This window comes from Gopherus flavomarginatus, chromosome 10 (assembly GCF_025201925.1).
Source record: "Gopherus flavomarginatus isolate rGopFla2 chromosome 10, rGopFla2.mat.asm, whole genome shotgun sequence".
NCBI classification, from domain to species: domain Eukaryota; kingdom Metazoa; phylum Chordata; order Testudines; family Testudinidae; genus Gopherus; species Gopherus flavomarginatus.
In genome coordinates this window covers 20213779-20225959 of record NC_066626.1, presented here as the reverse complement: position 1 = coordinate 20225959, position 12181 = coordinate 20213779, and the positions used below count along the sequence as shown (strand labels likewise).

The following is a 12181-nucleotide window of genomic DNA, read 5'->3' as shown; positions in this document are numbered from 1 at the left end:
AATTATTTGCCAGTGATGCAGGCAGCTGCTGCTCCCCATGGAAGTCAAAGGCATCACCTCTGTAATAACCTTGCCTACATTTGTCCAGACAGATGTCCTAACCCTAGGTCTGCTTCATGGCCCAGTCCAGTTCCAGGGTTGTATTTAGTTTAGCTGATGCAGCGTACCATGCTTTAAGTTACTGAGAGCTGTGTAGTGGCTTCCTGTCCAAACCTAGCAATCAGAGCTGTTTTCTGACTGAAAAGCTCTTTCTGTGCTGATCAGAGAGGTTTTCACTTTGTCCTTTCTTTTGCAGTGATTATGCTTCTCTTGTCTCTTGTTCCTCACTCTCCGCCTGAGACAGACACCACAGTGCCTTTTACTGATGCACACGTTTTGTGTGATTTTAAGCACCTTTCTGTTGTATGCAAGTCAATGCTCTAAATCCATTTTAGCACTCACTAATTTGGCAATAATGGTAGTCTCCAGAATGGCAATTAATGAACAAAAGAAGATTGCACTTCGTGACCTAGCAACCAGGTTTCCCTTAAACTGGGTTTCTGTCTTTTCATTTTTTTTTTAACCTCATGTCAAAGTTCCAGGGAATGGCAGTGTAAATTGCTTTGTGTAGACTCTTATGATGATTCGACATTTGGTGCCAATGCTTAGCTTTTCCCATTCCTTTTTAAGATTTCACTAATTGCATTTTATTTATTTCTCAGCTCTTATTTTTCACACAAAAAAATGGATGTTTAAAATGACTGAGACTTATTCCAGAATTGCTGAAATAACAGCATAGTATCAATATTTCTGGTTTTCTTGTGATCCTAGAATCTCTTCAGTAGGGACAGTCAGTGAAATTGTTTGTGATAGTCTCTTGTTCTGATGTCATCCAGCTACTTGTGGTGGTAACATCTATCGACACTGTTTTATATATTGTGCCTTTTAGTATGGCTTACTCTGAAGCCTTGGAGTGCATGAGCTGTTTCTATTTTCTACCTTTATTGGTTCCATTTCCTGGCTTATCATATACAAATTAAGTAAAAACCAAAATACTGTTTCAATTTGAGTCATATCTTTGCATTTCTTACATTTTCCTCTGGATTAGTGTATCTCAGAACTCTCACTTTTTCTTTTTAGCTTTCCCGCCTCTTGAAATCCATTTTTGTAAGTGAAAAATCTTGATGAATTGCAGTGTGGCGCAGCAATTATATTAGCGGTAGCCTCCCCAAAAAATTTGGTCAGCCATGAGATGGATGTGTTCATAGACAGAAGACATCTACTAGGAATCTACTTGCTTCTCCTGACAAGGAAAGCGGCAGCATCACTGGGCAAACAAGTTTATATTTTGTTTGTTTTGCTCGAAATCTTTACGCTTTGTTGCTGAAAAACATGCTGAGTGTATTGATAGCATAGCACAGTGATCAGCTTATGTGACTTGAAGTGAAGGCTTCGGATGAAGACCTTGTAGGAGATCTGGAGATATATTCTCACACAAAATTTGTTTGCAAATATCTACTGCCCATGCAATCGAAGCCATTCCAAAAGCCAAAAATTTGTTTTTCATAAGTATTTTTGTGAGTTCTAAGGATACATCATCTCTAACAGGGACCTTTCAGCAATGTCCTGAGTTGGGGTGATTGCTGTCAGCAGGGCCTGCTCCAGGCACCAGCGCAGGAAGCAGGTGGTTGGGGCGGTGAATGGAATGGGTGGCACATCCGGGTCTTTGGCAGCAATTTGGTGGCAGGTCCCTCTTGGAGGGAAGGACTGGCCGCCGAATTTGCCACCGAAGAATGAAGTGGGGCGGTAGAGCTGCAGCCAAAGTGCCGCCAATTGCAGCTTTTTTTTTTTTCCTTCCGCTTGGGGAGGCAGAAGAGCTTGAGAAAGTACAGGAATCATTGCAACCTTCATCTTAAATTTGGTTGGGGGGAGCTCCTGAACACCACTGGTAAAATGTCTCTTTGTTTAACTTGATGTTGTTAAAATTAATTACATTGATTGCATTGTATTTTAAAGCCACTGAGTAATGGATGTGTACAATTAAACATGTATATTATTGATCAGAACCTGTCATCAGCATGAATGAACGTCCTCTAGAATGGTAGTTCAAGCATGAAGGGACTTATGAATCTTTAGCGCATATGACATGTAAATATCTTTTGACACCGGCTGCGACAGTCCCATGTGAACTCATATTCTCACTTTCAGGTGACATTGTAACAAGAAGCAGGCAGCATTATCTCCTGAAAATGTAAAGAAACTTTTGTCTGAGCAATTGACTGAACAAGAAGTAGCACTGAGTGGACTTGTAGGCTCTAAAGTTTTACAGCGTTTTATTTTTGAATTAAGGCTTTTTTGTTCATAATTCTACTTTAATAAGTTCAACTTTCATGATAAAGAAATTGCACTATAGTACTTGTAATGGGGGAACTGAAAAATACTATTTCTTTTGTTTTTGAAAATAAATATAAAATGAGCACTGTACATTTTGTATTCTGTGTTGTAATTAAAATCAATATATTTAAAAATGTAGAAAACATCCAAAAATAATTAAATAAATGGTATTCTATTATTGTTTAATAACCCAATTCATTATTTTTTAATCACACAATTGTTATTAATTTTTTTTAATTGCTCGACTGCTCTAATTATATTACTTTTATTTCTATGTACTTTAAATGTAAACATTAACTTTTCCTTCCCCAGAATCTCCTGGCAAAGATTTTGGTCCCACTCTGGGCTTAAAAAAGTCCAGCTCCCTGGAGAGCTTGCAGACAGCTGTGGCTGAAGTCAGGAAGAATGAGCTTCCTTTCCACAGACCCAGGCCTCACATGGTCCGTGGTCGGGGCTGTAACGAGAGCTTCAGAGCTGCCATTGACAAATCTTATGATGGACCTGAAGATGCAGAAGAGGGTAAGCTGTTTCATGTACTTGTTTGAGAAACTTCCACAACTTAATACAAGGCTCCATTCAGCAAAGCATTCAAAGGAGATGCTTAAATCCAGTTAAAGGTATTCTGCGTAAGTATTCTGCTGAATTAGGGCCAAATTACTGTGCATGCTGTCCTAGGGCCTGAACCAACTTCACTAAACTCTCAGATTGACTTCAGTGGTGGGGGTGGATCACGCCCCGAATATTCAAAGGTTTGTGTAACTATTTAGTTTTCAATTTGTTTTAAGTAGCATTTGTCTTGATCAATTCTGCTGCTGTTTTGTACATTTTACAGCACTGAGTCTCATCCTTTTCCTTTGCAGCTCCCTTTTCCATACTGAGACCACACTGGAACCCTCTCCCGTCTAGCAGGAGCTCTGGTTAGCAATACAGGAAGGACAGAGTAGCCACAATACCTTGACCCCACTTGTTCATGACACCTATTGGGGTCACAGTCCCCAGACTGGGAACCCCCTGTTTACAGCATGAACTGCATCATTATGTTCAGTTCTGAAGTTCCTAAAGTGAAACTACACTAGCTCTCCTCTAAACAGTCAGAGAAATTGTCTTGCTGTTCCTTTTAGAGACATCAGAAATAGCCTGAGAGCAAGGAGTGACTACATTAGTTTTGTATAGTAGTTAGGATTTGCAAGTTCTTAGAACCTCTTGTTGAAATAAGCTCTCGCTGTTTGTGTCTCAGCTTGTGGACTTTTTTGACTTGATGGAGGTTAACAAGCCAGATTTCAAAAAGAAGAATTTCATACCAGGAATAATAACTAGAAAATAAGTAACTATAATAATTCTATGTTTAATTGATAAGAGAGCCCTGCTTGAATTAACTAGATATATGTTTAGTCTGCTTTTTAAATGATATGATTAAATGAACGTGCATTGTGAACTATTGCAGCACTTTATTCTACACTGATTCTGTATTGCATGTTCGTATTTTCCTGATCATAAATGGCCCATACCTATTTTTACTGATTCTCTTTCTGTCTCTACAGATGGTCTATCTGATAAGAGCTCTCTCTCTGCTCAGGAAACTCAGAACTTTGAATCAATCCCGCAAGGGAATCCTGAACTAGAAGATGTAGAAACCAAGGCAAAGAAAGACAAAAAAAATAAAGAGAAGGAGAAGAAAAAAGGAAAGAGCAAAGCTAAGGTCAAAGAGAAGAAAAGGAGGGAAGAAAATGAAGATCCAGAGAAGAAAACGAAAAAGAAGGGTTTTGGTGCCATGTTGAGGTATGAAGTAAACACTAATGGGAATTGTGTGATCATGGGAGACTTTAACTTCCCAGATATAGACTGGAGAACAAGTACTAGTAATAATAATAGGGCTCAGATTTTTCTGGATGTGATAGCTGATGGGTTTCTTCACCAAGTAGTTGAAGAATCAACAAGGAGGGATGCCATTTTAGGTTTGGTTTGGGTGAGTAGTGAGGACCTCATAGAAAAAATGGTTGTAGAGGACAACCTTGGTTCGAGTGATCATGAGCTAATTCAGTTCAAACTAGATGGAAGGATAGACAAAAATAGATCTGGGACTAGGGTTTTTTATTTCAAAAGGACTAACTTTAAAGAATTAAGGAAATTAGATAGGGAACTGGATTGGACTGAAGAACTTGTGGTCTGAAGGCAGAGGAGGCCTGGAATTACTTTAGGTCAAAGCTGCAGAAACTTTCAGAAGCCTGCATCCCAAGAAAGGGGGGAAAAATCATAGGCAGGAGTTGTAGACCAAGCTGGATGAGCAAGCATCTCAGAGAGGTGATTAAGAAAAAGCAGAAAGCCTACAAGGAGTGGATGATGGGCGGGATTAGCAAGGAAAGCTACCTTATTGAGGTCAGAACATGTAGGAATGAAGTGAGAGAGGCTAAAAGTCGTGTAGAGTTGAACCTTGCAAAGGGAATTAAAACCAATAGTAAAAGGTTCTATAACCATATAAATAAGAAGAAAAGAAAGAAAGAAGAAGTGGGACCGCTAAACATTGAGGATGGAATGGAGGTTAAGGATAATCTAGGCATGGCCCAATATCTAAATAAATACTTTGCCTCAGTCTTTAATAAGGCTAATGAGGAGCTTAGGGATAATGGTAGGATGACAAATGTGAATGAGGATATAGAGGTAGATATTACCACATCCGAGGTAGAAGCCAAACTCGAACAGCTTAATGGGACAAAATCAGAGGGCCCAGATAATCTTCATCCAAGAATATTAAAGGAACTGGCACATGAAATTGCAAGCTCATTAGCAAGAATTTTTAATGAATCAGTAAACTCAGGGGTTGTACTGTACGACTGGAGAATTGCTAACATAGTTCCTATTTTTAAGAAAGGGAAAAAAGTAATCCGAGTAACTATAGGCCTGTTAGTTTGACATCTATAGTATGTAAGGTCTTGGAAAAAATTTTGAAGGAGAAAGTAGTTAATGACATTGAGGTCAATGGTAATTGGGACAAAATACAACATGGTTTTACAAAAGGTAGATCGTGCCAAACCAACCTGATCTCCTTCTTTGAGAAGATAACAGATTTTCTAGACAAAGGAAACGCAGTGGATCTAATTTACCTCAATTTCAGTAAGGCATTTGACACGGTTCCACATGGGGAATTATTAGTTAAATTGGAAAAGATGGGGATCAATATGAAAATTGAAAGGTGGATAAGGAACTGGTTAAAGGGGAGACTACAACGGGTCGTACTGAAAGGTGAACTGTCAGTCTGGAAGGAGGTTACTAGTGGAGTTCCTTAGGGATCAGTTTTGAGGCCCATCTTTAACCTTTTTATTACTGACCTTGGCACAAAAAGTAGGAATGTGCTGATAAAATTTGCGGATGACACAAAGCTGGGAGGTATTGCTAACACGGAGAAGGACCGGGATATCATACAGGAAGATCTGGATGACCTTGTAAACTGCAGTAATAGTAATAGGATGAAATTTAATAGTGAAAAGTGCAAGGTCATGCATTTAGGGATTAATAACAAGATTTTAGTTATAAATTGGGGACACATCAGTTGGAAGTAACAGAGGAGGAGAAGGATCTCGGAGTATTGGTTGATCACAGGATGACTATGAGCCGCCAATGTGATACGGCCGTTAAAAAAGCTAATGCAGTTTTAGGATGCATCAGGCGAGGTATTTCCAGCAAAGATAAGGAGATGTTAGTACCGTTATACAAGGCACTGGTGAGACCTCAAGTGGAATACTGTGTGCAATTCTGGTCTCCCATGTTTAAGAAGGATGAATTTGGACTGGAACAGGTTCAGAGACGGGCTACTAGGATGATCTGAGGAATGGAAAACCTGTCTTATGAAAGGAGACTCAAAGAGCTTGGCTTGTTTAGCCTAACCAAAAGAAGGTTGAGGGGGGATATGATGGCTCTTTATAAATATATCAGAGGGATTAATATTAGGGAGAGAGAGGAATTATTTAAGCTTAATACCAATGTGGACACAAGAACAAATGGGTATAAACTGGACACTAAGAAGTTTAGACTTGAAATTAGACGAAGGTTTCTAACCATTAGAGGAGTGAAGTTCTGGAACAGCCTTCCAAGGGGAGTAGTGGGAGCAAAAGACATATCTGGCTTCAAGACTAAGCTTGATAAGTTTATGGAGGGGATGGTATGATGGGATAGCTTAATTTTGGCAATTGATCTTTGATCAATTGCCAAATTATCAGCAGGTAAGTATGCCCAGTGGTCTGTGATGGGATGTTAGATGGGATGGGATCTGAGTTACTGCAGAGAATTCTTTCCTGGGTGCTGGCTGTTGAGTCTTGCCCACATGCTCAGGGTTTAACTGATCGCCATATTTGGGGGTCGGGAAGGAATTTTCCTCCGGGGCAGATTGGCAGAGGCCCTGGAGGTTTTTCGCCTGCAGCATGGGGCATGGGTCACTTGCTGGAAGATTCTCTGCAGCTTGAGGTCTTCAGACCACAATTTGAGGACTTCAATAACTCAGACATAGGTTAGGGGTTTGTTATAGAAGTGGATGGGTGAGATTGTATGGCCTGCGTTGTGCAGGAGGTCAGACTAGATGATCATAATGGTCCCTTCTGACCTTAAAGTCTATGAGTCTATAAGTCTATGGTTCTTGTGCTTAAAACATATACGCGCGCACATACACACACACACATTTTCCTGAAGAAGCTCATGAAAATATTCTGTGAAATCACTGATGATCTCATCAAGCAGACAAAAATGTTTGTCGGTTAAAAAGAAAGCACTATCAATTTTTATACCAAACCATTAGCTAAGGCAAAAGACCTTTAGCTGGCAAAACTTTCTGTGCCCCTGGAATTCATGTGCATTTGGCAGGAAAACTGTATGAGGCTTGAGCATAAAGAAAATATAAGGGAAAAATGCATTTGGGGGGAATGTTTGCTATTTCTAGGTATTACATTAAACTTTTGGACACTACTGGTGTATTCTGGCCTCCTCCAGGCACCAGTGCACCAAGCATGTGCCTGGAGCGGCAAGCCACAGGGGGCAGCCTGCAGGTCACCGTGAGGGCGTCAGTCCGGCTACCTTCAGCAGCATGCCTGCAGGAAGTCCACCAGTCCCGTGGTTTTGGCGTCATTTCGGTGGCGGGTACACCAAAGGCACGGGACCGGCGGACCTCCCACAGGCATGCCGCCAAAAGCCGCCTGACTGCTGTGCTTGGGGCAGCAAAATAAATAGAACCACCCCTGTGTAGGCCAACCTAGTGTGGAACAAAACCTTGGTGCGTAGTTTAAATGGAAGAGGTGTTTTGCTGTAACCTCAGAAATTCTACTACAAAGATGCCCCACAGATCATGCTTTTCAAAATATAGAGATTGTAACATACAAACTTGAGCTTTTGTTTCCTCTTGATGTCCTTGATACACAGCATAAGGCGTTGGTTTCCAAAGTGTTATGTGCAAGGACTTAGCTGTTTTTCTTCCACATAATCATAGAATCATAGACTATTAGGGTTGGAAGGGACCTCAAGAGGTCATCTAGTCCAACCCCCTGCTCCAAGCAGGACCAATCCCCAGATTTTTACCCCCGTTCCCTTAATGGCCCCCTCAGGGATTGAACTCACAACCCTGGGTTTAGTAGGCCAATGCTCAAACCCCTGAGCTATCCCTCCCCCCTTAAATAAAGCTTAAATAATTCCTCTCTCTCCCTAATGTCAATACAATCCTAAGTACTTCTGTTCTTTTTGCGGATACAGACTAACATGGCTGCTACTCTGAAACCTATTAAATTTGTGCACACCATTTAGAAATTTTCCACGAGTTTATGGACTGCCAGGGTATGATTGTCCAAACTATGCGTGCACAAGTGTATACTTAGTTTGCACGTACAGTTACCACAATGATTAATGAGAATAAGATAGCTGTCCATAAATGCACAGATATGCATACTATTTGAATAATTATACATGCTAACTAAGTGTGGAATTTGCACACACATTTGTGTTCATGAGTTTAAAGAAATCTGACTTAAAATGAAGCTGTCGTGTTTTTTTTATTTAATTAGAATAGTGAGTTCTTCAACAGCTCTTCTCTTTCTGTATCTTTAGTCTCATACCTATTAACCCTGTGCTCCCATTAACCCTGTAGAGCTAATAAAACTGTGAGAATGGAAACTGGATTGCATGCTAATTTGGCAAAAATGTAATTATTCTGGCTCATGCATCACCAACAGATCTGTGGACTAACATCCACATTCTAAATCTTTATTACTGGTGAAGATTTATGCTTGATTTCAGATCCAAGATCGAGTTTGTTCGGTTGGCAGTGTTATTGATAAACAAGAAACATGGAACTAAAGGACTCCATTATTTCTGATTCACTTTTTAGAGTATAACTTCACTTCAAGCAGAAGTAATACTGTTTTTCTAGAGAGATAACAACATGAAATCTGCATGTTTCATATTTTGACTACATGCATATATTATTCATCTGAACTTTTCCCACAGTTAGATTTAATTTTGATAGAGAGTCTTATCAACTGATATTTTTCATTATTACTGTTTATTATATATCCATCAAGCATGACAAAGGGACAGGACAAAGATGGAATTCCTGCCTCAAATTGTTTACAGTCTAAATTAAGACACATGGAAAATGGAGGTGACAAGATTAGATGGAACAGAAGGGAAGTTTGTGGGCCAGGACAATATAATTATGTATTCACTTGGGAAGTTTGTAGATGCTTCTAAAGAGTAACTAAGGGTTTTCTTTGTGTTTTTCATTTGTTTTGTGTTTTTTAAAACATGATTATAATTTATGTCTGTTTTAACGTTAGGGGGCTATCACTTAAAAGCTTTCTTGAAGAGTGGATTTTGAGAAGGGACTTGGAGGAGGAGCAGGTGGAGGCATGATGGGTGGGGTCAGGAAAGATGTCCCAGCCATAGAGGGGAGCATGAAACAAGGAATGGAGATGAGCAATTTGGGTTGAGTAAAGAGGGCATTTGAGGAAATAAGAGTAGGATTTAGCAAAGCACTTAAGTGACTCAGAACATGTCTTATTGACTCTCAGATCAAACCTAAATGGGGGAGGGCAAATGCAGACAGGTATTGTGGGGGTGGGGGGAGGCAATTGTGGATGGCCTTAAAAGCATGAACAAGGAGCTTTGGGGCACAAGTGAAGGAATTTTAGAAGGAGACTGGGTATTGTAATAGCATTAGGTATCAGAGGTGATATTCACAGCAAAGTTTTGGACTGATTAGAGTGAGGAGAGTGTCAGGAGGGTCAGAAAGAAGGATATTGAAGTAATAAAGGTTCAGGATGATCAAGTATTTTAGCAACAGGAATGTAAAGAAAGAGGCAGATTTTTAAGATGCGACAGAGGTGAAACTGGCATGATTTAGTGGTAGACCATCTGTGGGGTAGAGAGAGAAGATGAAGATGACACAAAGATGGTGAGTCTCTGCTATATGGAGAATGGCTGATAATAGTTGATATTTATAGCAAAAGAAGTGGTGGGAAGTTTTTTTTTAATAAAGAAAGTAGAGTTCAGTTTTTGACATGTTGAATTCCAGCTAGCAGCAGGACATGTCATAGGAGTTATCAGAAATACGAGTGCAAACAAGGAAGAGAAAGTTTGGACGGAGAAAGAAACCTGAGAGTCTGCGTTGTAGAGATGGTAGTTCTAGTTACAAGGCTGCCCAGAAAAAGTGTAGAGTGAGAGGAGGATGAGGGCAAAGGACATAACCCTGTAATAGACTGACAGAGGAAGGGAGGAAGTGCCAACAGAGGAGACACTGAAAGAGCAGCTGGAAGAGGTAGTAGGAGAACAGGCAAAGCAGAGTTGTTGAAACCAAGCAAAGAAGAGGTTTTAAGAAGGGTGATTCTGCCATGTTGAAGGTCCCAGATCTAGGAAGATAACAATGGTGAAGCAGCCTTGAGATTTGGTCAGGAAGAGATCATTGTTAACCAAGACACAGGTCGTTTCAGTGGAATGGGAGGAAGCTAGACTGTAAAGAGAGAGAGAATGAAGAGCTGTTCAAGGCACAAATTAATCCATTACCTACTGGAAAAGTTACACTAGACTAGGGGTGGGCAAACTTTTTGACCCAGGGACCACATTGGGGTTGCAAAATGGTATGGAGGGCTGGTAGGGAAGGCTGTGCCTCTCCAAACAGCCTAGCCCCCACCCCCTATCTGCCCCCTCCCACTTTGTGCCCCTTGACTGCCCCCCTCAGAGCCCCCAACCCATCCAACTGCTCCCTCCCAGGACCCTCCCCATCCAACCCCTCGTGTTCCTTGTCCCCTGACCACCCCCTACCCAACCCCCCACGCTCCCTGTTCCCTGACTGCCCCAACCCCTATCCGCACCCTCCATCCTCTGACAGCCCCCCGACCCCCCGGGACTCCCACACTTATCCAACCCCTCCACCCTGTTCTCCATCCCCTGACTGCCCCCCTAGAACCTCCACCCCATCCAACTGCTCCCTGTCCCCTGACTGCCCCCCCAGGACTCCTCACTCCTAACGGCTCCCCTGGGATCCCACCGCTTATCCAACCCCACCGCTCCCTGCCCCCTTACCATGCCACTCGGAGCGGCAGGACTGGCTTATTGGAAAGCCTGGGAGATGGGCAGGAGCAAGCTGTGCAGCCCGGCAGGAGCAGCGGGCCAGAGTGCTCCCCATGTGGCTGCAGGGATGGGGGGATAACAGGGGAGGGGCCAGGGACTAGCCTCCCCAGCTGGGAGCTCAGGGGCCGGGTAGGACTGTCCCGCCAGCCGGATGTGGCCCACGGGCCGTAGTTTGCCCACCTCTGCACTAGACTGTGGTGGATATTTTTATGCACTACATGCATACTTACTATGCTGTATATAGCGATTGCGTATTTTTCATATCTGTAATATGTCCATGTGAGCTTGCTTGTTTCACTTGTCAACACCAATGCAGTTTAATGTATTAAAACCACCCCTAACCTTTATCTTTAGTACGAAAAAAGTAACTACTGCTATAGCCTTTCTCAGTTGAGATTTTTGAACATATTGGAATCACTGCTGAACACTTTTCGCTCCCCCCTCTCCCTTTTTAACAACAGAAAATATCAAAGCTGTTACCAGTTGCTAACAGATTTCACTTAGTTCCTCATCTGTTGCTCAGCTGCTATTTACTTGTGGATTGTGGATTTTTTTTAATTAAAAAAAATAATTGCTTTCCTATTAAATTTCTCATGGATTGAAGTTTTATTTAGGTGGATATGATTCAGGGAGACCATCAAGCAAGTATGCTTGTATTCTTTTAATCACTGTTTAAAAACTCAGTGTTATGTTGTACACAGTTAAACAGGAACTGTCAACTTCCACGTTTTCTGTGATTACCCCTTTTGGCCAGATGTGAGATTTTTAAACATAGCTGAAGCTGGTTCTCAATTTGTCAGTTTTAAAAATCCATAATAGTGTTCGACAATGTTTAGTTGCAGGACACTTCATTGTACGATGTTTGTGGGTAGTGATGTATTTTTGACCTCCCTCAATATTGGCCCATATATGTACTATCCAAAGAATAACAGACATCTACTTAAGTAAAATGTTTGCATTTAGCATTAGCTCACATAGCTTCATTTTGTATTTTACCACACTCTGTTACATTGGCTCATAACGACTTAGAAAGTGACCCAACACAAGACAACATAATGAAAGTTATTGGATGTTATATATCAGGTGGTAATTACTATATATTAAATATTGTCATTCATGGAGCTGTGATTGAATTTATGCCATAACATCCGGAAAAGCCAGTGTCTAGCACCAAGCAGTTACTCTTTTTGAATATCCCAAAATATTC

General features: G+C 41.2%; 1 protein-coding gene across 4 annotated transcripts in view; it reads left to right on the top strand.

Moving 5' to 3' along the window:
- Positions 1–12181, top strand: part of PARD3B (par-3 family cell polarity regulator beta) — a 683847-nt gene that overhangs the window by 467250 nt on the left and 204416 nt on the right. For all 4 annotated transcript variants that reach the window (XM_050969567.1, XM_050969566.1, XM_050969565.1 and 1 more), the window contains 2 exons: positions 2686–2892; positions 3915–4152. In XM_050969567.1, coding sequence (XP_050825524.1) covers positions 2686–2892; positions 3915–4152 — 445 coding nt within the window. The remainder of the gene's footprint in view (positions 1–2685; positions 2893–3914; positions 4153–12181) is intronic.